Raw genomic sequence first — 24,548 nt, forward strand, 5'->3', positions numbered from 1 at the left:
AATTGAATACCGACAAGAACTTGGCGCAAAAAGTTTCAAATTTTGGCCCTTGGACTAAGGCCGCTACTCGGCCCTAAGTGTTTTTTGCACATAAATCGAGTAAATCTCATCTGATTTTGCTAGTTTTTGTTTCATTTGAGAGATAATTGAATGCCGAATAGAATGATGGCGAAAAAAGTTTCAAATTTGGGCCCTTGGACTAAGGCCGCTACTCGGCCCTAAGTGTTTTTTGCACATAAATCGAGTAAATCTCATCCGATTTTGCTAGTTTTTGTTTTATTTGAGAGATAATTGAATGCCGAATAGAATGATGGCAAAAAAAGTTTCAAATTTGGGCCCTTGGACTAAGGCCGCTACTCGGCCCTAAGTGCTCTTTGCACATAAATCGAGTAAATCTCAACCGATTTTGCTAGTTTTTGTTTCATTTGAGAGGTAATTGAATACCCAATGGAAAGTTGGCAAAAAATTTTGGGTTTCTAAAATAATGTCGTAAATTGTTGGTTTTATTTGAAAGGTACTTCGTACGGGCTTTCGTAATTGCGCTATGCGCAATTTTAAAAATGAACACTTTCAGTAAATTTGACCATGCCCAACTTGACTTGCATTTTGGTAACAGACGCATTAGAGGGTTGTAGACGTATTAGGGTTCCGGGCTTATTAGGGCTACGGACGTATTATGGTTGCGGACGAAATAGGATTACGGGTTGTACGGGGCTAAGTCGCAGCAAACGCTCCGACTGTTCTGATGCCTTATTTAAAAAACAAAACAAAGTGACAGTTGAACTGTCATCAGATAGAGCGTTAACAAAACGTCAGAAACGTCAGAAAATAAGGTTATTATAAGGATGATTTGACAGTAATTTGTTTAACAAGGAGAGAAAATAGGAAATTTCAACAAGAGCGATGTTTGCGAAGTCTTTTTTCGTATAAAAGTGACGTCATTTACGAGGGAGATTCATCTCCCATAATTGAAAAAATGTAGCCAAAACGAGGCGAAGACCGTAATTTTTCCGAGAGATGGACACAACGTTCAACGTTCAAGCGTGAATGTTGTGTTTTGTTGTTTTTATTTCTACATGAAACGAAAACATCGATTCGCCATACCATTTTCGAAAACATAAAAGAAGTGACCGTTCGGATGAAAAAAGTTCTATTTTCTTTCCACTGGAAAGAAAGTGCTGCACTTTTCTAATTGGAAATAGAAATGTCATTCGACCGGTCGTCAAGAAAATTAAATTTTCACATTGCCTACTGAGGGGAGAAAATCAGGCAAAAATCAACGCAAGTATGAAACAGTTATTTGTTAACCAAGGCGAGAAAATAGGAAATTTCAACAAGAGCAAAAGTTCGCTCAAGGTGGAATTTCCTATTTTCTCCCAGAGGTGAACACAACGCAATGGACACAATGCTTGCGTTTTGCGAAAATCCGTATTTTTGTCTACTTTGAAGAAAATAAAATAAAAATCGTGTTTTGGTGCACATGCACAGCCTTAGGTGAAAAAATCATCATTTTCTCACCCAATATGGCTAACCTGCCATTTTAGGGGAGAAAATGATTATTTTCTCACCTAAAATGGCGCCGCTCAGAATGACAACGCTTCATAGGGGCAAAATAAGGACTTTCGCATCGCAAGCATGAAAAAAACATTTAAAATCGATTCGAATATTGAAACTCTATACGACAGAGCACACAAAGACCCAAGAGAACGACACACTAATTTATTTAATCTATTGATATGGACGCCATTCCTCCAGTTGAAATACAACATCGATCGCAATATAAACATTTTTTTTTGGAAGTCGTTCAGATCCATTTCGAAAACAGTTAAACTTTCAATAAATAATCCCGTAAATTGTCCTTCCACCGTCAAACCCTGTGACTAAGAAGTGCATTATTGTCTTCCTTTAAATTCATGTCACTTCGTTTGGCTAAAAGTATGGAGAGGAACATTATATACCATTGTAATGACCTAGTTATACGTATGTATACACACTCGGCCATATAAGGCAGTTATCCAAAAAAGAGTAAGGCATGTGTTTGCAAAACCGAAATTCTAACATCGTTTTGGCAGACACCCAATTATGTTATGGCATGTAATATATGATCGCTGAAAAACATTACAATATGGAGCTCATATGATAAAATACGGCCTGACCGTGGATGTAATGTGTTTCGTTTTCGAGTACACCTGGAGAACGAGTAGCCGTTAATGGTTCCATTAGGTTTTTATTTACATTTGTTGGTATGGTGTGTACTCTCGTTCGTTTCGGGTTAATGAGGGTAATTGTCTGTAAAACTAATAACAATTTCGTGATGGATGGTAATTTACTCCGCTGTTTAATCGAACGTGTCTGGCAAAATGGCATCATTAACCGTTGCGAACAGAAAGCTAATGATAAAACGGAATTCATCCCCGGAAGCGTACAGAAATATTTTTTTTTTTCATGCGTGCGTTGTGTTTTGCATTATATTATCCTCTCAATAGACCATGAGAAAATTGCGTTTTATTAACGACTCGTCGATTGACATTTCTAGTGAAGAAAGTGCAGCACTTTCACTCCCATGGGGAGAAAAGAGAACTTTTCTTATTTGAACTGTCACTTTGTTTATATTTTCAAAAATTCTAAGGCGAATCGATGTTTCCGTTTCGTGGAGAGAAACGGTAAAACACAACATGCTTGAAAAACGTTGTGTTCACCTCTGGGAGGAAATTGAAAATTCCAACTCGAAATTACGGCGCTCGCTTCGCTATTGTTGGAATTTCATATTTTCTCCCCTTGGTAAACAAATAACTATTGAAATACGTCAAATTATTTGAAGAGAGAGATATCTGGATCCTTTGATGATTACTATACTTGCACAGTAAATAGAATGGCAAAATTTTGTACCTATGCATGATTCCTGGTAAAGTTGAATATCAAATCGTGCAAGTCAGCCATTAGCCAAAAGCGAAATCCGATTCAATATAAACCTATTTAGATTTTCGCTGTTTCATTGTGTTGGGAAAAAAGTTTCTTTTAATAAATTGGATAGAAAAACCACCCACAAAAAAATATCTTAAAGAAATGGCTATTACAATGTATGAGAGCGAGACGGGCATGGGGCGGAGGGAACAAAAACGGAAAATTGTAGACCGCAATTAAATCAAAATAAATCAAACATCATTTTCTATTCATTGTTAAGTAGCCACCGCGACCGGTATCTCGAAGGTTATTCAAATCAAACGAATGAATGGTGGAATTAAATGAAACGTTGAATCTGACACAAAGCTTTCTATGTAAATCTTGGTGTGACGGTTTCGGTAATGATATTATTTTTGTGGGGGGTATATACGTTGAACAGGTTACATTAATATACGTCACTTAGACGTTGTTTGGTCTTGTAATTGGTGTGAAAGAAACGAAGGTTGATTTTAATAAAACATTCTGAGTGGGATGAATGTCGTAAAGCGGTGGAGCGGTATGTATACCCATATAGTGGATGTTATTCATTATGCAACTGTGAATTAGCAACATGGGTAATTTATTAATGAACTTTCATTGATATGAAGTCTAACAGGCAATATTTTCGGAATAAAACTGAAAATTAGTTGGGTATGTCATCAACTGTACCGATTCAGTAAACTTTACCTGCTCTCAGACACCGAGAACACACTTACGTATTACTTATTCATAAGCCAGCGGCTTGAAAGCTATGCCACACACGTTTATGCGGTGCTCAATGCACATTTTGAACTTTCAAGCTTTTCATATTTCAATCTTCATTTTGCATCAAAATAATCATCTTTAATTCTACTTAGTTGCGATGTTCTCTGACTGGAATATATAAACTTGGCCGTAGCCAAGACCATCTTAGCAATATTCCGCTGCAGGGAGATATAAGTAAAATTCGCCATGATTTTTGATTTGGGAGTTGTTGTGGTTTGTAATTGATTCCGCCAGATTTTCGTTGAGCAAATGAAAATCTAGATTTTCATTTGCTAAACAATTTTTGTGTGAATGCGTTTACAAACCGCAATAACTCCCAAATCAGAAAACATGTCGAATTTCACTACGTTTTTCTCCCTGGAGAGGAATTACGGCGTCAATTTGCTTTTCTCAATTCCATCTCAATTCTACCTGATAGAGACTGATTCACCATTTTTCGAAAGATGTCGCTACAACAAACCCGGTGTCAACAGAAAAGCAATTAATTTTTTGACTCGACGGATTTTTGTCAAATAAAATGACAAACTTTTTGTTTTCACCGTGTTTGATGCAGCGACACCTTTCGAAAAATGGCATACCATTCTCTATCAGGTAGAATCGAGAAAAGAGAACTGACGCCGTAATACCTATCCTGTGACATAACTTTTTCGAAACGGCTTTGTTAATTAGCAACAACGACAGAAATAACCAGTGTTTCCTTAAATATACCAAATCGTTTGCTAAAATTGTTGAAGTAAAAGATTTTGTTCTACACAAAAATTTATACTTTTAACAAAAGGACTAATAGATCAGCGCAGTGAATAGAATTTAATGACTACATCACGGTATGATTGATCTTAATAAGTTAGGAATTAGTCACACTAATATCATAGGCATAGGTTTCAAATTTTAACGGTTAATTCGACATTTTTCTTATCAATTTTTAGTACCCAGAAAATGATCTTCTAAGTTCGTGGTGGCGCCACTAGAAAATTTGGGTTCCACTGGTTCCATTGCCTTCGTGATCTTAACCTAGTTTTAAATAAGTGGAACGAAGACATAAATGGAACTGCATTGTTCAATGATTCTAAAAAGTACAACGAACATCAATATTGTGACTATATGCCACACTATGATTATAAAACATGGTAGCCGTCACTGTGGAACTTTTGCTGGGTGATTATGGTCCCGTGATGGTATAGAAAATTATGTCTTGTCATCTTTCATTTTATCTAGAACGTAAATAAACGCAAAGAAAAATTGTCCGCCAATCCGGCATTTTCTTTTTAAATTGAATCGTAAATAGAGAAACTAAATATTTCATGAAGTGATTTCTATCACAGTCTCCATTTTCGAGTATTTTCCCATTTATGGCAAATATCCAAAATGTTTTTGGAAATTGAAAACGTACATTTCACCCAGAGAAAACTCAAAAGTAATGTTTCATGAGGCAAATATGAAATGGGTATTCGTAAATAGCTGTAAGTTTCAATTGAAAGTTTTTATTTATGATTACGGCAAGGATTACGGTGTGGAATATAAATTCTTGAAAAGCGTCCTATAGTCTTGGATAACGCTTACAGATTTCGCTGATTCGGTAGCGGATACATTTTAGATTAATGTGTTACACAATTTTTAGTCGACGATTTAGATCAGTGTACGACTGCTGTAAATGTATTATAAAACCAACTCTAGAAAGTATTAGCGAAACAAAAACATTCCTCGAATATATTACAATACATTGTGCGCTGCATGTTTATCGTTAAAAACTGTAGTACATAAACCCCACTCTAGAAGTGTGATATTTTATGGTTTCATTTAATTTCCTTTTCCATCGTACTTTTCTGATATTAAATCTTTCTGCAGCTCTTAATCGTTCGTGCTACACGCCTAATCTTTTATAAACGGCAAGAGTTATATATCGGATAAACCGTTAACGGTATGATCATTAAATCGGTTACTGCAGTTGTTTCAACTATTTTCTGGTGTAGAAATCTTGTACTTTCTTTGTTTATTCACACGTTGTTATCAGACAGCAATAGCCACCATCTCTTCACTCATATTGTTCGTTTTTGTCGGTAACAGATGTCTTGCCTAGATTGTTTTCACGTTTTCGAAGACCAGAATTTCTGACGTTCTCGTATAATCTACCACTAAAACACAATGAATACGACATTATGGTGCGGATATATAACGAATCCTTCCAATGGAAAATCTATTGTTTGCTTGCATCACCAGATGATTTTCACCTAGATGAAATTTACTTTCCTTCGAGCTCCAAATAATTTAAAATTGAAAAACTTAGTCTTTAACGTCTTCAGCACTGTCATTACCACTGTGTTTTCCGTGGCTTATGTTGCATGTTTACTTTACCGTCTAAGTCTAACCACCTCACCGTCATGAAATAATAATGTTAATTACGAAGGCTTTGTTGACTTCAGAGGTAATTTGCATTTAGATCGTGATACATGGCACATTTTACCATACCATCTTAGAATATAATTTCAGGCCTCGGGTGGAATATAATATAAATTTGACGTGCTCTACGTACGTCACAATCAAATTGTGTATAAATGTTCGCTGTAAATATATCAGAAAACTATTTCGTTTGTACAACGTTTGCACATATAGATGCACATTACATGAATCTGTTGTTCAGTTTACAAACAGAAATAGTTCACCGTAATCACTGAAGTTTTCATGTGTAGAAAATTGTGGTAACTATGAATTTGGTTTTAAATCTGTGTGGCGTGAATAACCTTATTTTCTTAACTGAAATGCGATGAGAAGATGGCGTTTTGTTGATGACAGTACAGGTGAGAAAATGTTTATTTTCTCAGCTCTTGTTTCGACCATGGGGTGAACCAATACCCTCCCTAGCAACCAAACTACAATTATTAAGGTGGTAGATACGTTTATGAATCACTGCTACTTTGTTCGCTCGTCTTGTTGTTGTTGTGTTTAAGCCATATTAAAAATCAGCGTTTCTCAAACTTATTTTCCCCCCTAAGTCGATTTTTTGAGAGAGTTTGGGTGCTAGAGAGAGTATTGGGTGAACATGTGAACAAGACTTCTGCAACTGTCACTTTGTTTTGGTATTGAAAAATGATGAAACAGATTTGTGTAAAATGATGTGTGCACCTCGGGAGAATTAGAAAAATGCGCTCTGGCAGCAAACTTTGCTCTTGTTGGAATTGCCTGTTTTCTCTCCTTGGTAAACAAATAACCATTTCGTTTTGGAATGATTTTCGTTTAAAATTTGTTTTAAAAGCAAATTTTGCGGGCACAATGAAACCATTCATTAGGTTTGTCATAGCCGAGCGTTATATGCAAAGCTATTGTCTTAGTGAATTGCAGTGAATTTAAGAAAAAATTTCGGAGCATGGTGGGAAGATCGTTAATATATGTCTAATTAATAAAGTACGTCGTATCCAGACAACATCAGTATTTAACTATTCTACGTTTAGAAAACGAGTGAAGGTGAAACAAACATTAAATCATCTTAAACTATTCGATACAAATCTTGTACTTCATTAGTTTTATCATACATTTTGCTATATAAGGCAACATCGGCTACAAGTCATCGCATATTTTGGTCGTTGATGACGCCAACAGATGAGCATACTTATTTCAGACAAGTATTAATACTTGTCCTCCCTCCTCTTAAAAGAATTTTCGATCACGTCTTGTCCGAAACTTATTCCTAAAAGTCTTTTGCTCCTTATGTTTTAATAACATAAATTTTGCTAGACTAAATAGCATTTTACATGACTACGACTAGGGATGTAAAAAGATGTGAAGTAGAGTTTTCGTGTGAATTCGGTGATACGAGGTGTAGCCGAGGTCAATAAACACAAGAAGACGAGACCTTTTTAATAGATTTTACATTATCAGGGCGACTATATTAGTGCTTGAAACATGAAAGTACGGTTTTCGACACATGTAGCATGTAAAACAATTTTTAATTTCAACCAGATCCGATTCTAAGTTCATTCTACTAGAAATTAAATATTAAGACCATCTCCTCATATAGAGTCAGAATCGGTTCGATACACTCTCTAGAGATCTAAGCAACGTCCAATATACGTTACACATCATTTCTCAAACCGTCCACCGTGACTTATTTACAAAACGTGCTGGAAAGCGGTGTATTCCTTTCTGGAAATTTATCTTTCGCAACGACATTTTCTCACTGCCAAAAAAAAACAACCAAAAGAATATAATACGTTCCCAAGGGTCTGACCTATTTGCTGTACTCTGACAGTGCCGACGACGTGCTATGTATAACTCCAATGCAATTATTAGCTTTTAAAAAATGCATCCATCCACGAATGGCCTCCGTAAAAAATTGCATGATAACAACATTATCTCGGTTCCCTTGCTGGGTTCTGTGCAAACAGAATTTTGAATGTGTTTGCTCAAGTGCAAATGCATGCTCTATACGATTTGTTTACAAGCTGTAAAATGCATGCATAGGATTCATTGTGAATACATGGTGAGCTTCGTTTTGATGGTTGAAATGAACAAAAGTTTCGCTTTTTTTCAATTTCGAAAAAGTAAACATGAAAGTCTACTGCAACGCTTATGGAATGGCGTTCGTTGATGTGAATGTAACCTTCTTCACTTCATAACATTTAGTGTGGTAAAGCGAATAATTCATTCATTCAGATGACAAATATTAATTTTGGTAATTGAATGACTGGCATAAATGACTCACTACATTACTTTAGCAGTGCTACAGTTTCATCTATGTCCTATTTTATGTTGGCTTAGCTATAAATTTGTATAGAGTTGGCAAAAAAGAAAAAATTTTCTTTGTTCCTTTTCGGGAACAGAAAAAGTAACGATGAGAAAGGGGATACCTTTTAGTAATTTATTAGGATTCGACATTTTTGCTGAATACATAAAGCTCTTTAGCATATTGTCTGCTGAATTCTATGACAATTTTAAAAGGATTACACACGCCTTTTCAATCTCTTAATCTCTTTATGCATTATGGGGATGTTCAACAAACGACGAAAAAGTGGATTCGTAAGAACTGAGCGAAATTGGATGAGGAAGGCAAAGAGCGGGTGTTCAGAAAAGTACGTACAGAGAAATGATAAGTTGGTACGCCAGTGGCGTACAATTGCATACAAATTCTCTCACATTCTCTCCCATATGAGACAACTGTCATTCACATGTTCCTTCTATCTCGCTACAGGCGTACCAACTTATCATCAACTTATCAATTTTCTGGAAAACTATCTACTTTCCTCATTTATTTGATAATGCAGAAAATAATGTCAGCTGTGATAAGGGAGGGAAAATTCAATGCAGGGAGAGAAAAGTAAAATTAGACTTTTTCTCTGTTTTGGAAGTTGTTGTGGTTTGTATGCATTCCACAAGAATTTCGTTAAAAAAAAAATCTAGGTTTTCATTTGCTAAAAAAAAATTCTGTGGATTTTAGTTACAAACCACAACAACTCCCAAAACAGAAAGCATGTCGAATTTCATTTCTCTTTCCTTTTACACGGCAACCACATCTGTGACAATATTATCAAGTCTATTACCTCTTCTAAGTATTTTCAATATCTTGAGCGAAAATCTTTTACTCCAATGGTTGTAACATACATTTTTCTGTATAAGATGACACTAGCCCAGAGTTTCCTTATTACGTTTATCATCGCTGTCGATAACAGATGACATAGCCGTCTGAAAAAAGTTTAAGACTTCGTTTTTACATTGCTTACCTGCCAGGACTGCTTCTAGCATGAACACTGAACAGGCAAGTGTCAAATTTGGAGGCATACAACTAAAGCAAATCATCATGTCTTTACAACTGCTGTGCCTACTGTGATTTCATCCGCCTCTGAATATTTTCTAAGTTCATGCTAGGAGCAGTACTGTGATATCAGTCCTTAATCAGGACTCTTATTTATTGATATTGTCGCCGAATTAAAAATTGGAACCGAAGAAAGAAAGAAAAGAAGTCCACAATTCAGCAGAGACAGGAATAAGTTCAACGGGAAGTGTGAGGGTGAGGGAGTTGAAAATGAAGATTTATGCAGTACCGTCATTTCTGAACGGGTCTCTATGTGGAATTTTATATATGTCAAATATCGTCGTATAAATCGCTAACGGGAATTTCTGGTATTATGAAAACTGCGTGGTATTTGCATTCAAATTGCATTTTCCCACACGCTTCAAATATACATTCAATTTGAATATGATGATGGATTCTCATCGTAGAATCGGAAAATATTTTGCATTAGAAAATATTCCATTTACGGCAGTACGAGCAAGTGTACAAAAACCTTGCGAAAACTTAGCTATTCATCAGTAAAATGTAAAAACATTGCTGTTGCCTTAGCTCAATGGAAATATAATTGTAAAGCAAATTTTCCATAAATCAACCATTATTTACTGAACGTTCAACATTAAATGCCAGACCTAATTTCCTAATTAATGTCGCCTGTGAGATAGAATCTCGATTGTAGTCACATCTCTTAATTTAATATAATTTTGCCTGACTGAACCAGTTGCAGCCAGAGTTTTCAATTTAAGGCAATTACAGGACAGTAAGTGCTGTACAGTAGATACCGTTTTCAGGTTTTAGAATCAATAAAACTAATTGAAAATTACCCCGTGTTGAATCATTCACAAAAGAGACGAGATAATTCGAAATGGTAATATTGGTACAATCAATAGAGAAGGAAGGGAATGAAGAAAAAATGGCAAATGGTACGATTACACCGAGGATTACACCTTTATTTTGGAACAAAATTAAAATATCCATCTCGCATTTTGCTTGTGTTTCATAGACTTTGAACTACTTTAGTAAATCTAGTACTTCGATGTTACAACATTTCATGTGAAAAATGTTTGTGTGTTAAGTAAACAGGTAGAATCATCGAAACAGATAAATGCGTCGGTTGATTTTGCATTTGAATAAAAAAGGAGTACAAAGCAAATTGGTATTTAGTAAATCTAGTACTTCGATGCCTCAACATTTTATGTGAAAAATGTTTGTGGGTTAAAGAAACAGAAAAAAGCATCAGATAAATGTGTCGGTTGCCAATGTTTTTATTCAAACTGTGTCAATTTTTAAAACAGTAGCTAAAACCCGCATGTACCACCTCCCACTTCCGTTAACGCGTCGCTATTAACTCTGACCGAGTTTCTAATGTTTCATTTTACTGTCACACACACAATGTCGTGTCAATCCTTTGTCATTTGATTTAATCATTTCTGGCGTATAATGACATATTGACAAAATAACTTAATTATACATTTAGACCTGAATGATGGATATTATGTAGGTCTTACAACCCGGATCTTTTACGCACATGTTTGCTGTATGGTTTCGTCTCTATGTAATATTTAATCGAATCATCCAGATCGAACAAAACACTATCAATGTATGTGTGAGTGTGTTGAATGGTGACAACGATGGTTTTATAATAATTATTGTTGTAAGGGTTTTGTTTGTTCATGGTGTATCCGAAGAATGTTGATATAATTAACGCTTTATGCTGTGTATAAACATGACTTAAACTTTCATTGAGTAAAGTTAGCAACATATTAATAACTGACAGCACTTATCAATTTACCAAGTCATTAATTAAACTTTAAGTTGATGTAGGTTGTTGTGAGGTGGAGACTGATAGTTAAATGCCTATTTCTGGTGAAAGAGGTGGCCTAATTGGTAGATTTTTACTTCAAAATTTTACATCGGTGACCTAAAATGCTAATGATGTTTTTTCGTCAACGTAGACGACAGAAACAAATGCAAGTTCCAGGCTGCATTATCTTAAAAATTCATGGTAAAACAAAATGAAGTAATAGACTTTGCATCGAACACTGAGCGGAAGAAACGAAGGTAACAATTTATAATGATTAACATGCACCCCTTCTTCTACCTACTTCTCATTGCCACTGAGTAAATCAAGCAAACAGCTTACTTGAAAACTAAGCCTAGTCGTCTTTCAGCTACAGCTACAGCTACAGCTACAGCATACCTTCACTTGTGCATAGCATAATTTACGTTGAAACTAAACAATAGAAAAGATTTTGTACCGGACAATAGAAATGTTGAAACAACATGGAACATGATTATTTAAAAAAAATCGTTCTACAAAGTCCAATTAACCTACGTAATTCGTGTAGCAAAGAAAAAATTGCAAGTGTTTGACCCACCCAGAGATAGCGGTAACTAGTTTTACAAATTCGTATTTGAAACGATAAAAAGGAAATGAAAAGAAAAACGAAACAGAAAATAGAGAAATTTGAAAATAAAATGCGAGATTTCTGTTCACTCCTACCACGAACTTCTGCAGGCGATAACATTCTTTATGTGTCTGTGTTCGTTGTCCCTTGAACTATTTTCCAGTTTATATCGATTCAGAAAACAAAATCAGATAACTACTCGTCCCCGTCGTAAATAAAGGTGTGTGTGCAGTTTTTTCGTCGGCGGATAAACAACGCTCTTTATTGTGAAGGATAAAGTAAATGGGGATGTAGCCAAATAAATTTTCTTTTTTTCTCAGGGTATAAAGAAGGATGGAAAATTCGTATTTTTTGTGGAATTAATTGAGAAAAATTTACCGTTGAAATGCTCTTATTGTGTTGGAAGATTAACAGTTTCCAACAATAATTAATCAAAAATAAATTGCCACAATAATCATAATGATAAATGGAGCTAAACTTTTTTTTAATGATTTGGGGAACATCCGTAGATCCTGCCAGCCTCCTCATGATAATTTGTCGACTCTATCACACCTCACGTTCAGATTTTTTTGGGCGTCATTTGCCGTTTTTTCACACTCTAGCGATTTTTCTTGGCAATATATTTACCAAGAAAAATCGACAGAATGTGAAGAAACCCCAAGAAAAATCGCCAAAGCGTGGAAAACACCGAAAAACATAAAGAATCAAAAAAAATTCTTTGTGGCGTTTCTTTACACTTTGTCGATTTTTCTTGGTTTTTTTTCGCACTTCGACGATTTTTGGTAAATCGACAAGAAAAGTCGCCGAAGTGTTAAGAAACGCTTAAAATCGCCAATGTGAGACGAAAAGAGCCAGGAAGACAATTTTCCATTCTTTATGTTTCTTGATGTTTTTTCACGATTTTGACGATTTTCTTTCGCGATCTAACAAATCAGCCAAAGTGTGAAGAAACGTCAAAGAAATCGCCAAAGTCTGAACAAAGGCCAGGAAAAACGTCAAAGTGTGAAACGCCAGAAAGACAAATTTTCCGTTCTTTATGTAACTTGGCGTCTCTTCACACTCTGTCAATTTTTCTTAGCGTTTCTCCACACTCTGCCGATTTCTTTTGTCGATTCTTAACGGGAATAATTCGTGCAACATTCTGTCCCACTTTTGATAAACCGCCCTACCCTCTAAAGAGCTAACCTCTATTCCTCTATAGAGCTGATGGGATTTATGGATGCTCCCTTGTTTGTAAATAGGGTCAAATTAATGAAGATTAAACAGAGAGCGCTGACTATTTACTACGCAATGGGGAATAAATCCAGCAGCAGTAAATTACTTCAATTTTATGAAATTGTAGAAAGTCTGTTTCATTTCAAATGCTCTCATAACGTTGTAGTACAAACAGTAAACAGCGAAAAAAACAACCCCATAACACAAGCACATCAAAAAATAAAAATTTATTTGTAAGTTCATAAAGAAAGGGAAATCTCAGCATTATTTTTGTAATCCACACTAATAGAAAGATGTTTTTAAGCCATTACGGCTTGGTGGTTGTTGTTGTTCGCTCTTTTTATATTATCAGTAATTTCTTGTGATTTAGCCTTTGATGGCTTATAAAGTTGAAAATATTTTTCTCATTTTCACCGTTCAGTGTCTGTTTATACAGCACTAGATAATTGGGAAAATTGTGGGTGTAGGCTCACCATAATCTCCGGAAATAGTTAATAGAAATTTCATTACACATCTGATACATAGGTTACTGGAAAACATTATGTCTTCATGATACGCTGTTGTTTCTAAAGAAAACAAAAAACTTCCACAAAGTTTCCTCTCTGGATGGTTGTCTGAATAATTTACTGTGACTTTCGTTTCATCACTTTGAGCATTTTTTGCGAAATGGAATCATGAAAACATCACAAAAAAAGAGATAATGCGATTTCCCCTCGTAACCGTCGTTTGTATGTTTTCTCGACACATTAAACATAAACTATGCTGTTTTGTGAAAGGATAATTTTAAAAATTCCCCAAGCGAAAAGCAGTCTCATGTTTTTAACATGAACGAAAAAACCGTTGAGGTTAGTGCTAGCTTACGGCATTGTTTACAAGAAATAGATTTTTAAAATGCAATTTCCGATACAGTTCGTTCGGTAAAGCTTTTTTTTTCCTCAACTACTAATGTTATAGCAACAAAGTCCAATCATACCAAGGCAGACAAACAATTTTCGAAGTTTTATTACATCATTTTCTATTAAGGAAAAATTATGGTAGACCTTTACAAGTTCTCACAGAGGATCAGTACTGTAACTACGTGCATATTGTGTATGCAATCCTATCGAGCCTACAAGTTTTTCCAATTTTATATAAAAGATTTTTATTGTCATTTTTCTAGCACCACAAAAGATTTTTAAACTTACGGTAATCAAAACTTGGTTTTCTAGAAAATGTGCTATTCTAACAACGGGTTGATACAAATCCATCACATAATGTTAACCTTGCACCAACGGCAAGTATATCAACAATTTTACTATCGAATCTATTACTTCATTTTTGTCCTAAGTATTTTCAAGATATTAATTTCAAATCTTTTACTTCATTTCTCTGAACATGGTTATTGCTATATTAGACGACATTACAGAGTATTGTTTATTCTTGAAGTTGTTATCGATAACAAATGATAGTCCGTAACAGGCTGATTCTTTCTATTTTTCATGACGAGCAAGCGGTAATTCACCAATATAATCATTTTGATCACCTCCGACTAGTCACTTAAGCTCGAAGAATTTCTTTGAAAGTGGGTTTGGCTTCTTGAGTCGAATACCTTTCTGGGTACATATAAAAAATTCCACTGGGAAATGCGTCCGATTTCGCGTCCGATTTTTTTCAAAAGAATCCCTCTAGCATTTCAATAAGGACCGCTATTGCAGTTCACAAGAACACTTTTATAAATAAAAATGTCTAAAGTTGTTGCCTTTAATTTTCCTTTAATTACAGGCCCGAAGTTAATATAATTACATAAGTACAGTCGGTAACGTAGTTTACCGTCTTGACCTAGATATGAATCGCCTTCTCATTTCCACTTAAAAGTGAGCTCGAATTTACGTCTCTACAGCAATTGTTTAACCGGAATAACGAGAGGTGTGTACATTATCTAACAAAAGTTTTGCCTTGGAAACAGTCAACTAGTTACAATTTTGTTTGTTAAGACGTATAACATTTCATCCTGCCAGAGAAATGTGTGTTTGCAAGTTTAATTAAATTAAAATTTTCCGTATAAACTTTCTTAATAACACAAAATGGAATTGTTTTAGGTTTGCTAGGTGAGGAAACGTTTTCGAATGAAATATTTTTTTCATTTTTTCTCTGCTTTTGTTTCGCGTTATATTTTAACTTAATGTTTAAAAGTCATTATAATTTGTTGATGAAATGTAGACATTCTTAATCTTTAACTTGAAGTGTAATTACTTAAAAGGCTTAGAGAAAATATTATAAACCATCTACTCTACACTCTCCCAGTCGAATGATAATTCAGATTAATCTTCTTCGCAAATGTTTCGTTTGCACCGAACAAGACAAGAACCAGCATCATTTTGCATACGCTTTTACGTTATCATGACGCCACGTTAGTAAGGCGCCGTGACGCAAGTCCACTCTATAAAATATTTAAGAAAACATGTTTCAGGGGCTAAGGAACTATACAAGTATGTTGGTAATCTGCGTCAGTACGAGCTCAACGAGCTATCGCACGTGAAAATTTGTTTAAGATTTGAAATTTAATCAAAATCTAGATTTTTGTATGAAATGGTCAGATCGTTTGGGAGCTAGAGGTCTCGGAAATCGGCATAGAAGTCCCATATATTCACATGTAAAATTAGTTTTTGCATGTTTGTGTACGTGTATCTCGATGTCTTGTGAAGTTAGAGTTTTGTTTGACATATTAGATGGCTCAAAGAAGTAGAACGGTGCGGCATTCGCGTAAAATGCCGGGCAGTTGTATTTCACTTTTATGATTTTGGGCTATTTTTGGGATTGTGACAGCTAGCGAATTGATTTCTCCGATAAAATCTCAAAATTTTGAGAGTAAAACGACACTCAGTTAGAAAAGTGTTAGACCAACACCCTGACCCAACCAACACTGTCTCCTCAACAGCTGTCATTTATAAAGTTAAATTGTTGCGCATCGAAGCTTTAAGCGCCACCCTTTCTGATATCAACACTTTTGTAAGTGAAGGACCTGCGTCACCCTTCCTCTTCTACGAGGTTTTTGTCTATACAATACCCAACACCTATAAGTGTGTGAATTACACCACTTTGTTTTAATTAACATTTCTGAACATTAGGTACATATGAGTCGTCTTTGCAACGTCGAAAGTATATACTGCCACTGCACATACATGATGCTTATGTAATGTAATAGTCGTTCGTTTAAATTAGTAGAATATCGTCCTACCTTTATCGTCTTCTCTAAATTCAGCTTCCAGTTCCTCTTTCGTTGGCTCATCCGTTGTGTCAGCATTATTAGTTGATGGCACTTGAGCGACTTCTTTTGAATTATTAGATGATGAGTCGCCTTGTTTCATATTGGCTCGTACTTTATGACCTCGAAAAACGGCTTGAATTTTCACAGCTGCTTCTTCTGGAAAATAAGATAATGGAAATGGCATTTTAGCATGCTTTTTGTTTGGATAGGATAAAGGTAAAATGAAAATGCTATTTCAAACAATTTGATATATTTCCGGCGTTCATATGTTCTCTGGTAACAACCTCTACTGGCATAATCCAGTGTAACGAGAGATGTATTGTATTCGAGCTTTTGAGGGATTTTTTCCGTCTGTGAAATGCTTCAACTCTTCTCGTCTTGTTAAAAGTGAATATGAAAGCATTTTCTCATTATTATTTCCTGCATCGGGTGCAACCGACTATTATATAATGTGCTAGGGCATATAAAGTAACAGTGAAACGAACAGATGGTTACTGGGTGTTTTACATTCAGTTTTATTATCATTCCCGTTTCAGGTATGGACTTTATTAAAAAGAATAACGACAGTCTGTGCTGTGTATGGCAGTCATTTTATTGGGATGAGTGTAGCCAGCTCGTGAACACGCGGAAAATTGTACTTTAATTTAAGTTAAAATTTCGATACAGTCAAGTATTTGTAAGCAACGGAGTCTGGCAGCACTGCAGTCAAGGCTAGATTGTAGGCAAAACTTTGAGAAGTGCTTTAGGCAATACTTCAGCAAAAGTGATTGTAAAACGTTGAAATTGTGTCTGCCACTACTTCAGCAAAAATGTCAAAAGTGTTGGCAAAAAGTTTGTTTTGCGACTACTTTTGCTGATTTTGCCACTTCTTCAGCTTTTAGCAAAAATCCTGAAGTAGTTATAATGATAGTTGCAAAAAGACGTATCTAGCCTACAATCTACGGTCACAGTCAGAGGCAGTGAAATTTCAGTAAGAGTTTGCTTCAGCTGACCCACTTATGCAATCAAAACTGTTTGTACTTGTACGGTTGAAGCTGCTTCACGCACGCACAATGCACATTGTAGTGGTAAAACCATATAAAGACACATCAACAGTTTTGATTGTTTGTGTGGATCAGCTGAAGCAAATCCTTGCTGAAATTTCAGTGCCTCTGACTGTACCGCCCTGAAGTAGTTTTAAAAGACCGGAGTCTGGCAACACTGCGGTTAAGGCTAGATTGAAGGCTAGATACGTCTTTATGCAACTAATTTTATAATTACTTCAGGATTCAAGAAATATAACGAAGTGAAAGACAAACTAGACACGTCTTTATGTTCCTGAAAAACAGCTGAAGCAAATTCATGCTGAAATTTCGCGGCTTCTAACTGTACAACAAACCACAAAAAAAAAATTGCGAACATAATTTCCAAGAAAAGTTTTAAAACCAGCAGTTCATTCGTTCCATCAAATTATTTTTCGCCCAATTTTATTTTACGATGGAATTGAATCTTTTAGACGCTACAATACTAAAACAGCAATGTGATGTACATTGACTACACCGCAAAAATGTACTCACATACAGACGGAAAGAGATTCCTTTTGGCTTTCGGTTAGAGAAGAACATGTTCAACATTTTTTGTCCTTGCCAAATGGAATAGCTTTTCGTCGAAAGTTTTCTTCCATTTTCTTTACAATCGATAATATTATCGGTCTGGAACGTCTTTTCAGCCACGTACAAGTGTGTTAACGTATAACATTGATGCATTACGATCGTACAGTTTATTTAATTTCTACCACTTTCGGTAAAGTTCGATAAGTTGCATTGTTACGTACCGTCATACAGTCATACATCATTCGTAAACTATATAAATGTTGTATACGTGATCATCAAACTATATTCATCGGCGAACATTTTATGGAGGTTAAATAGGCGGAAAATAGAACAGGGAGCGTGTGTATATCATAAGAGCCTTTTAATGTAATAGTGAAGGGATGTCTGTCTTCTGTCTAATCAGTAAAGTTTACACGTTATGCGGTTTTATTATAATAAAAATGTAAGTTTATCGCACTCTCGCATTTATTCGTTCACCATCAAGCTTATCAACATCGTTAAGAACATGGCGAACACGAACTTAATTTGTCGTGTTTCGTGCGCTACTTTGATTATATAGTTTGGGACACGATATATATATATATACATGGATACGTGGATAGAGGCGATACATATAGTCATATAATATTCAATAACAACGTGCTATACTGTGTACGATTGGAGGGAAAAGAGTGTGTGGAGGAAATTGACTTACATGCATGTAAGAATATGATTGTGTCTCGATACAATTTTTATCGAATTAAATACAGCCCCGTTTACATGTAGGATGTACGGGCGATGTATAGACTATATGGATGTATGTGCACATCACAGTTCCTGCCTTTTGTATAATCTAGAAAACTTGGTAGAGCTGTAAACTCTGAAAGGTACGAATGCTTATTACCTAAAAGTAGGGTCTATCTGTAAACACGAGAGGTTGCTTTTTACCGCTCCTTGCACCTATCTGGACTTTACCGAGATGTTAAGTAAATAACATTATTTTCTCCAGCCAAATGCGGTTGTTAGCGCTATATCTTATGACAGTTCGAGTAAGAAAAATTTAATTTTCTCACCTCTTTTTTCTCCCATTGGGAAAACGAGAGTTGATGTGTTAAATACGGTTATTCACACCATGCACGGATGAAACAGTTATTTGTTCAATGATTGAAGAAAAGTTGGAAATTGCATTTCTAGGGTTTTTGTGGCCAGAGTGTAGTAAGGGCCACATTACACCCGAGAAAATTGATTTTTTAACTTTTTTTCCCGAGTTAAGCACAACGTTTTTTACAACAAAGGCTTCCGGAGATTCAGCGGAGGGAACAAAATGACTATTTGCTCGCCTACGTTGTGAAATATTAGCTCTGACCGCAAATTTTCGCTCTTGTTGGAATTCCTTCTTTCTTCCCTTGGCAAACAAATATTCATTTCACAATTAATCGACATAATTACTTGCAAAGAGACGACATCTAGCTGCACTTCTATTTCTGGAACAGACTTACATTGACCTATCTGCCATTGCAATCTGCTTTTCTAAATAGGTTGAAGCAGAAAGTTCTTCTACGAACCACAACCCCATAACGTCCTCCAATCAAAACATTTACATCAAACACCGAACAAGATTACTTCAAACTCGAAAAACCTTGAAATTGAATAAGAGGTGGAATGGGTATTCCTATATATAGGTCTCGTCTCGAGACTTAAGAAATGTTTTGTCCAAACGAAACCATTATACAGCCGACATCCGACATTACACAATACACAATGGTCTCATATATCTTTCTCAACAATCATTTGGAGTTTACAACATGTGTGTTTTGTAAGTTGGAGGTCAAGTGTGCAAGTGCAAGCCTTTGGAGTATTGGTATTGTGTAAATTTATTGTTGTTTCAGTGAATCAATAAACGCTGTGTATTAAATCAAGTCCAGGTTACATTAACAACACACCAATTACATGCTATTTATAGGATAGAGACAATTAATAATTGTGTCGGCATTCGAAAATGTTTGTTTGATAATTTATTTCAGGGTTGCGACCATTGAAGGCTTGGTAGTTATAATTAATGAAGTGAATGACCTCTTCAAATCGATGTGAAATTGTTAGTAAAGTTTTTAGTTTGTCTGACTGGCCACATAATTTAGACCTATTTTTGTTAGATTATGTGCAATCGAGTAATCAAGTAGTCAACGATTGTATTAGTATGCACTGAGTTCACTTGTAAAATCAACTGCAGTTTTAAATCAGTTAGTCAATCTGTTCGGACTTCCTCAATAAATTCACTTGTTCAATTTGTAAACCCTGTGGTCGTTTCTGCTACCGTAATCGAGAAAACCAACAGGTTATGGGCCCAGAAACCGCTGATGTTGCATCTTCTATATGAATTTATTATGTTTGATACGGGCGCCATCGCAACTGTATCGGAACTGGAAAGATATTGGCACAATTGGCATTGACGCTATCGGAATGGGTACGATCGGAATTGGGAGAACGATAAAGGCAATTGATGAAGTCGTGATAGTTGAGATCGGGGAAACATTGGAATTTAGAATTAATCGTGGAATCGGAAGCGGTCATGGCAGACAAGAATAGATCGTGGGATCCAGAAGCAGTAATGGAATATGAATTTAACGTGTAATCTGGTATCATGTAATCTAGAAAACCAACAATCTAGCAAAATTTCACGTATAGAGAGATTTCACTCAAGGAAAACAGGAAAAGTAGGAAAATTAGAAGTTTTGCTTGCTTTCTCGCCAATAGCTACTGTTGTATGTACAAACCCGTTTTTCTTAAAAATTAAATATTTTGTCTCGTCAATGCCCTTGACCATTTGACATATCGCACACCATTTTTGAGAGATATGCTTGAAAAAGTCGTGAAAAATCGTGTTCGTTATGTCAAATGAAAGGAATTGTCGGTACGAATCCTAATATATGATTTTTAGAAAATCCGGTTTGTTGATAGCTATTGGCAAAAAGCAAGATGTATATTTTCCTACTTTTCACGCACCTCCACTTCCTACATTTCCCACGTTTTTAAAAATTTTCAAATTTCCAAAAAATAGTCCCTGAGAGTAATTCTACCATATAATTCTTTAAAACAATTCATTTTTGGGCATATGCGAAGATGAGTAGAATCACAACTGTCCTACGATGAACATAAGAAATATTATGGCTTATGCAATCTAAATAGGTCTTGCATTTGTTTCGTAAAGGCAGTAGTCATGATTTCTTGGTGAGTAAAAACACATAAAATTTTGGTTGCTTTTGACGTTGAAAAAATGAGTGTTCGTGCTAGGAGCAGTGCTATGGTAGAATCCGTTAAGTGATTCACTTATGAGAATCAGGCAAAAAAGATGAAAAATGTTGGCAGTGGATCGAAACCTGAACCTATTTCCAATTAGTTTCATCGAAAGCTTCCTACGTCTATCACATTTAAGTTAAACTCTTTCGAAAATAATTACAATTTCCGCTACATAAATCGTTTTCCGTACGGCTAACAACAAACGGCTTTCGCTTCATCTTTTGAAGCGATATATGGTTACAACCTTGTGGTGTTTGTTTACTTATGATTTTAATTAGAAATTTTACTTGTTACACGATGAAAGGACACTTTCTGGCGTTGTATCTAATTAAAGTGAGCCTAAGAAAATAGAAAACTGTGCAACGTTTGATATCGTTTAACGTTTTAATATTAAGCTCTCTCCATTGTCAAGCATTTTCAACGGATTAACGAAATGCTCTTAAATATTGTTGAATTGTTGTTTTATAATCAACTCAAAGTCAATTATGCAAAGGCCTCTGATCTGAATTTGAGCTAATAAATGAAGAAATGATTACTTCCACCTCCCTCCACGCCCAATCCACCGATATATACTATACATACTATAGGTATGAGTAGAACAACGACGTGAAAGAATTTACAAAATTACCTTAATTTAACATTAATTTATGCCCACGAATCTGTGTATAGGAATAACAATGGAATTCGAAAATCATGTATTACCTAGCAACCACCAATTTAATTGATATAAAACGAAATCTAATTGGAAAATATTACCGCTCCTGTACGGAATAGAACCTTTTTTACTTATTCCGATAATGAATATACATATCATGCATGAAAAGCAGGCTTTCACAAACGTGTCTGCCACAATGTGATGTTGCGAATTAAATACTGTACTGAGACAATCTATATAAGCAAAGCTATATGTACGGTGTACATTCCGTGTATCCTATACAAACCGTATGTAGCACATTTGCTATTTAAAGCGAAGTGAGTAAAGGAGCGTGTATGTTTCGAGGGTTTTTGCATGGTGGAAATCATAAAAAGTAATTTTACACCGACCTTCATTCATTATTCGTGCTAGAACAAGACGCATACATGAGGATTTATGATCAAAGATAGAGGAAACAATGTTCATGAATATTTTATCATTCAAATTGTCGGATAAATGTCTAGTTACGTTAGTTTTCCCGCCAACTACTCCGACTAAAATTATGATGAGTGGATCTAACACTCGTTACTCTTTCCTTCCATTCCATTTTCGTCACACATATATGTTAGTATACTAACCAGGCACATAATTCCAACGGTAAGGTAGAATGGTAATAATCAGAACAAAGCTTCTGAACTTAATTAATTTGGAAATGTGAAAATTCCGACGAAAATGCTCAATTCATGTCACAAAATCATTAATGTTCCATGTTCCATAAAAGTTGTCGCGTTTATCTCATTAACTGGTATGTACGTTTATAAATAAACCAAATCTGGCGTAATGAAAGGGATACAGTAACAGTCGCCGAACAGCCTTGTGAAATAGCTCGTCATCTGATCTCGGCAATGACAACAATAATAAACCTGGAGTTCTGGTTAATGTTCTATTGTATGAGCAAAATGTGAATTAGGAAGAAGAGAAGCAAAATGTAATAGTTAAGACAAATGAAGTAAGAGATTCTGTATCCAATCTGAAGAAGCAACAGATTTTTATTAATGTAGACTGTTTTCTACAAAAGATGAGTTGCGGGAAACCAGTAAAAGTAGAAAAAATATGCAATCTAAAGACGTTGAAACACCGGAGTGGTGACCAGAATAATTTTTACATCAACTATTTACACCTATATTATGGGTTCTATAATTATTACATCTAGAGATATGACGTGAGTATTTTCTCCAGAATGAGTTTCAAAACAGTCAGATTTTCATCTTGTTTCCCGCCAGAAAAACAGCGGGAAACAATGACAAAGCTAGACTGTTTTGAAACTCATTCTGAGAGAAAATTTGCAGGTTTTACGTTGTTTACCTGTGTTTTGAGGGAGTGTACAGAAAATCCTGGCCTAAATCTGACTTCCAATGCTGCAAAACAGCTAGAGAAGTTTGGAGTCAGTTTCAAGGAACATTGTTTTGTTTTGACTTGTTTTGTGTCGGATGTTTTTCACAGATTTTCAGCGAATTCAGTGCCGGAATGGCTCAAAAAAGCCCTTCGGGCGTTGTATGAAAATATTTTCAATTTTTTTTGGAAAAACAGGTCAGTGGATCGGGAGCTATCGCAATTTTGTCATTTTTCTTTAGTTTATTACGTCATATCTCTAGAAGATAAATGACTGCGACACTTCAGGAAGTCTTGAAAAGGAGTCTCGCGGATCAGTAGGTGTTGCATCAGGAGTCGGCAAAGGAACGATTTTTTTTTCTTGAAAGCTTCTCGCGTATATGGTATATCTCTTGATGGAATATTGTTGTAAATAGTTGTTGATGTACAAGCTCATTGCTTATTTTTATGTCGTCGCTGCTGATAACAAATGAAAGGTAAAAGAATATTTCTTGCTCATAGCTTAAGTTTAAGAGGCATCGGTGCTTTGCTGAAAAGCATACATTAGGGCGAAATTTAAATACTGAACATTAGTTAACTTTTTACGATATCTTTCCATCAGATACTTTTTGAAGAATGTACGACCTCGACCACGAATGCGTTAGCTTTCAACAGAAAATACATTTGATTTGATTGTAGTAGTTCGACCGGCTCTGAGGAACGTGAGCAGTTTATGAACATTTCGTTAAACTGCTCACTGTTACACAACTGTGGTGGGAATTGCGGTCATACATTTTTGAAAAAGGCCTCTGATCGAAAGATATCATGAAAAATGAAATATGAGGCGCACAAATGTAGGCTACAATTTTCGGTAAGTACCGGTGCCTCTTAACCTCGAACTATTCAAAATATTGCGTGATTCTACTTGACTTAGGTTTACGTCTTTTATGGAAGCAGTCTGCTACTAGCAGACCACTTTATTTTTCAAACTTTTTAATAATATTTCAGTGAGAAATTGTTTTCATTCTTTCGAAAAGTTCGATGATAAACAACCACTACTTCTGCTCGTGTAATAAATAAAAATTAACTTTAAATCGAAATTTTTACAGCTCGAAGAACACCATTAAAAAGTTTCACTTTCCTATTAAGAGTCTCAGCCTCATGTTACTTATCGACAACAGTCGATAATATTGACGCCACATATTGACAGCATTGCTAAATAAAACTGTGTGTACGGCAAAGAATGTCGATTGGCACATACACACACAACAGCCTTTACATCACAATGAGCACACCGTCGTCGGAAAAGTGGCTGTTT

At 35.5% G+C, this 24,548-nt stretch overlaps 1 protein-coding gene across 5 annotated transcripts in view; it reads right to left on the reverse strand.

Annotated features, from left to right (window-relative positions):
- Nucleotides 1-24,548, reverse strand: part of LOC119083517 — an 89,729-nt gene that overhangs the window by 25,681 nt on the left and 39,500 nt on the right. For all 5 annotated transcript variants that reach the window (XM_037193238.1, XM_037193236.1, XM_037193235.1 and 2 more), the window contains exon 3: nt 16,328-16,513. In XM_037193238.1, the coding sequence (XP_037049133.1) occupies nt 16,328-16,513 (186 nt within the window). The remainder of the gene's footprint in view (nt 1-16,327; nt 16,514-24,548) is intronic.

Source organism: Bradysia coprophila, unplaced genomic scaffold (assembly GCF_014529535.1).
Source record: "Bradysia coprophila strain Holo2 unplaced genomic scaffold, BU_Bcop_v1 contig_687, whole genome shotgun sequence".
NCBI classification, from domain to species: domain Eukaryota; kingdom Metazoa; phylum Arthropoda; class Insecta; order Diptera; family Sciaridae; genus Bradysia; species Bradysia coprophila.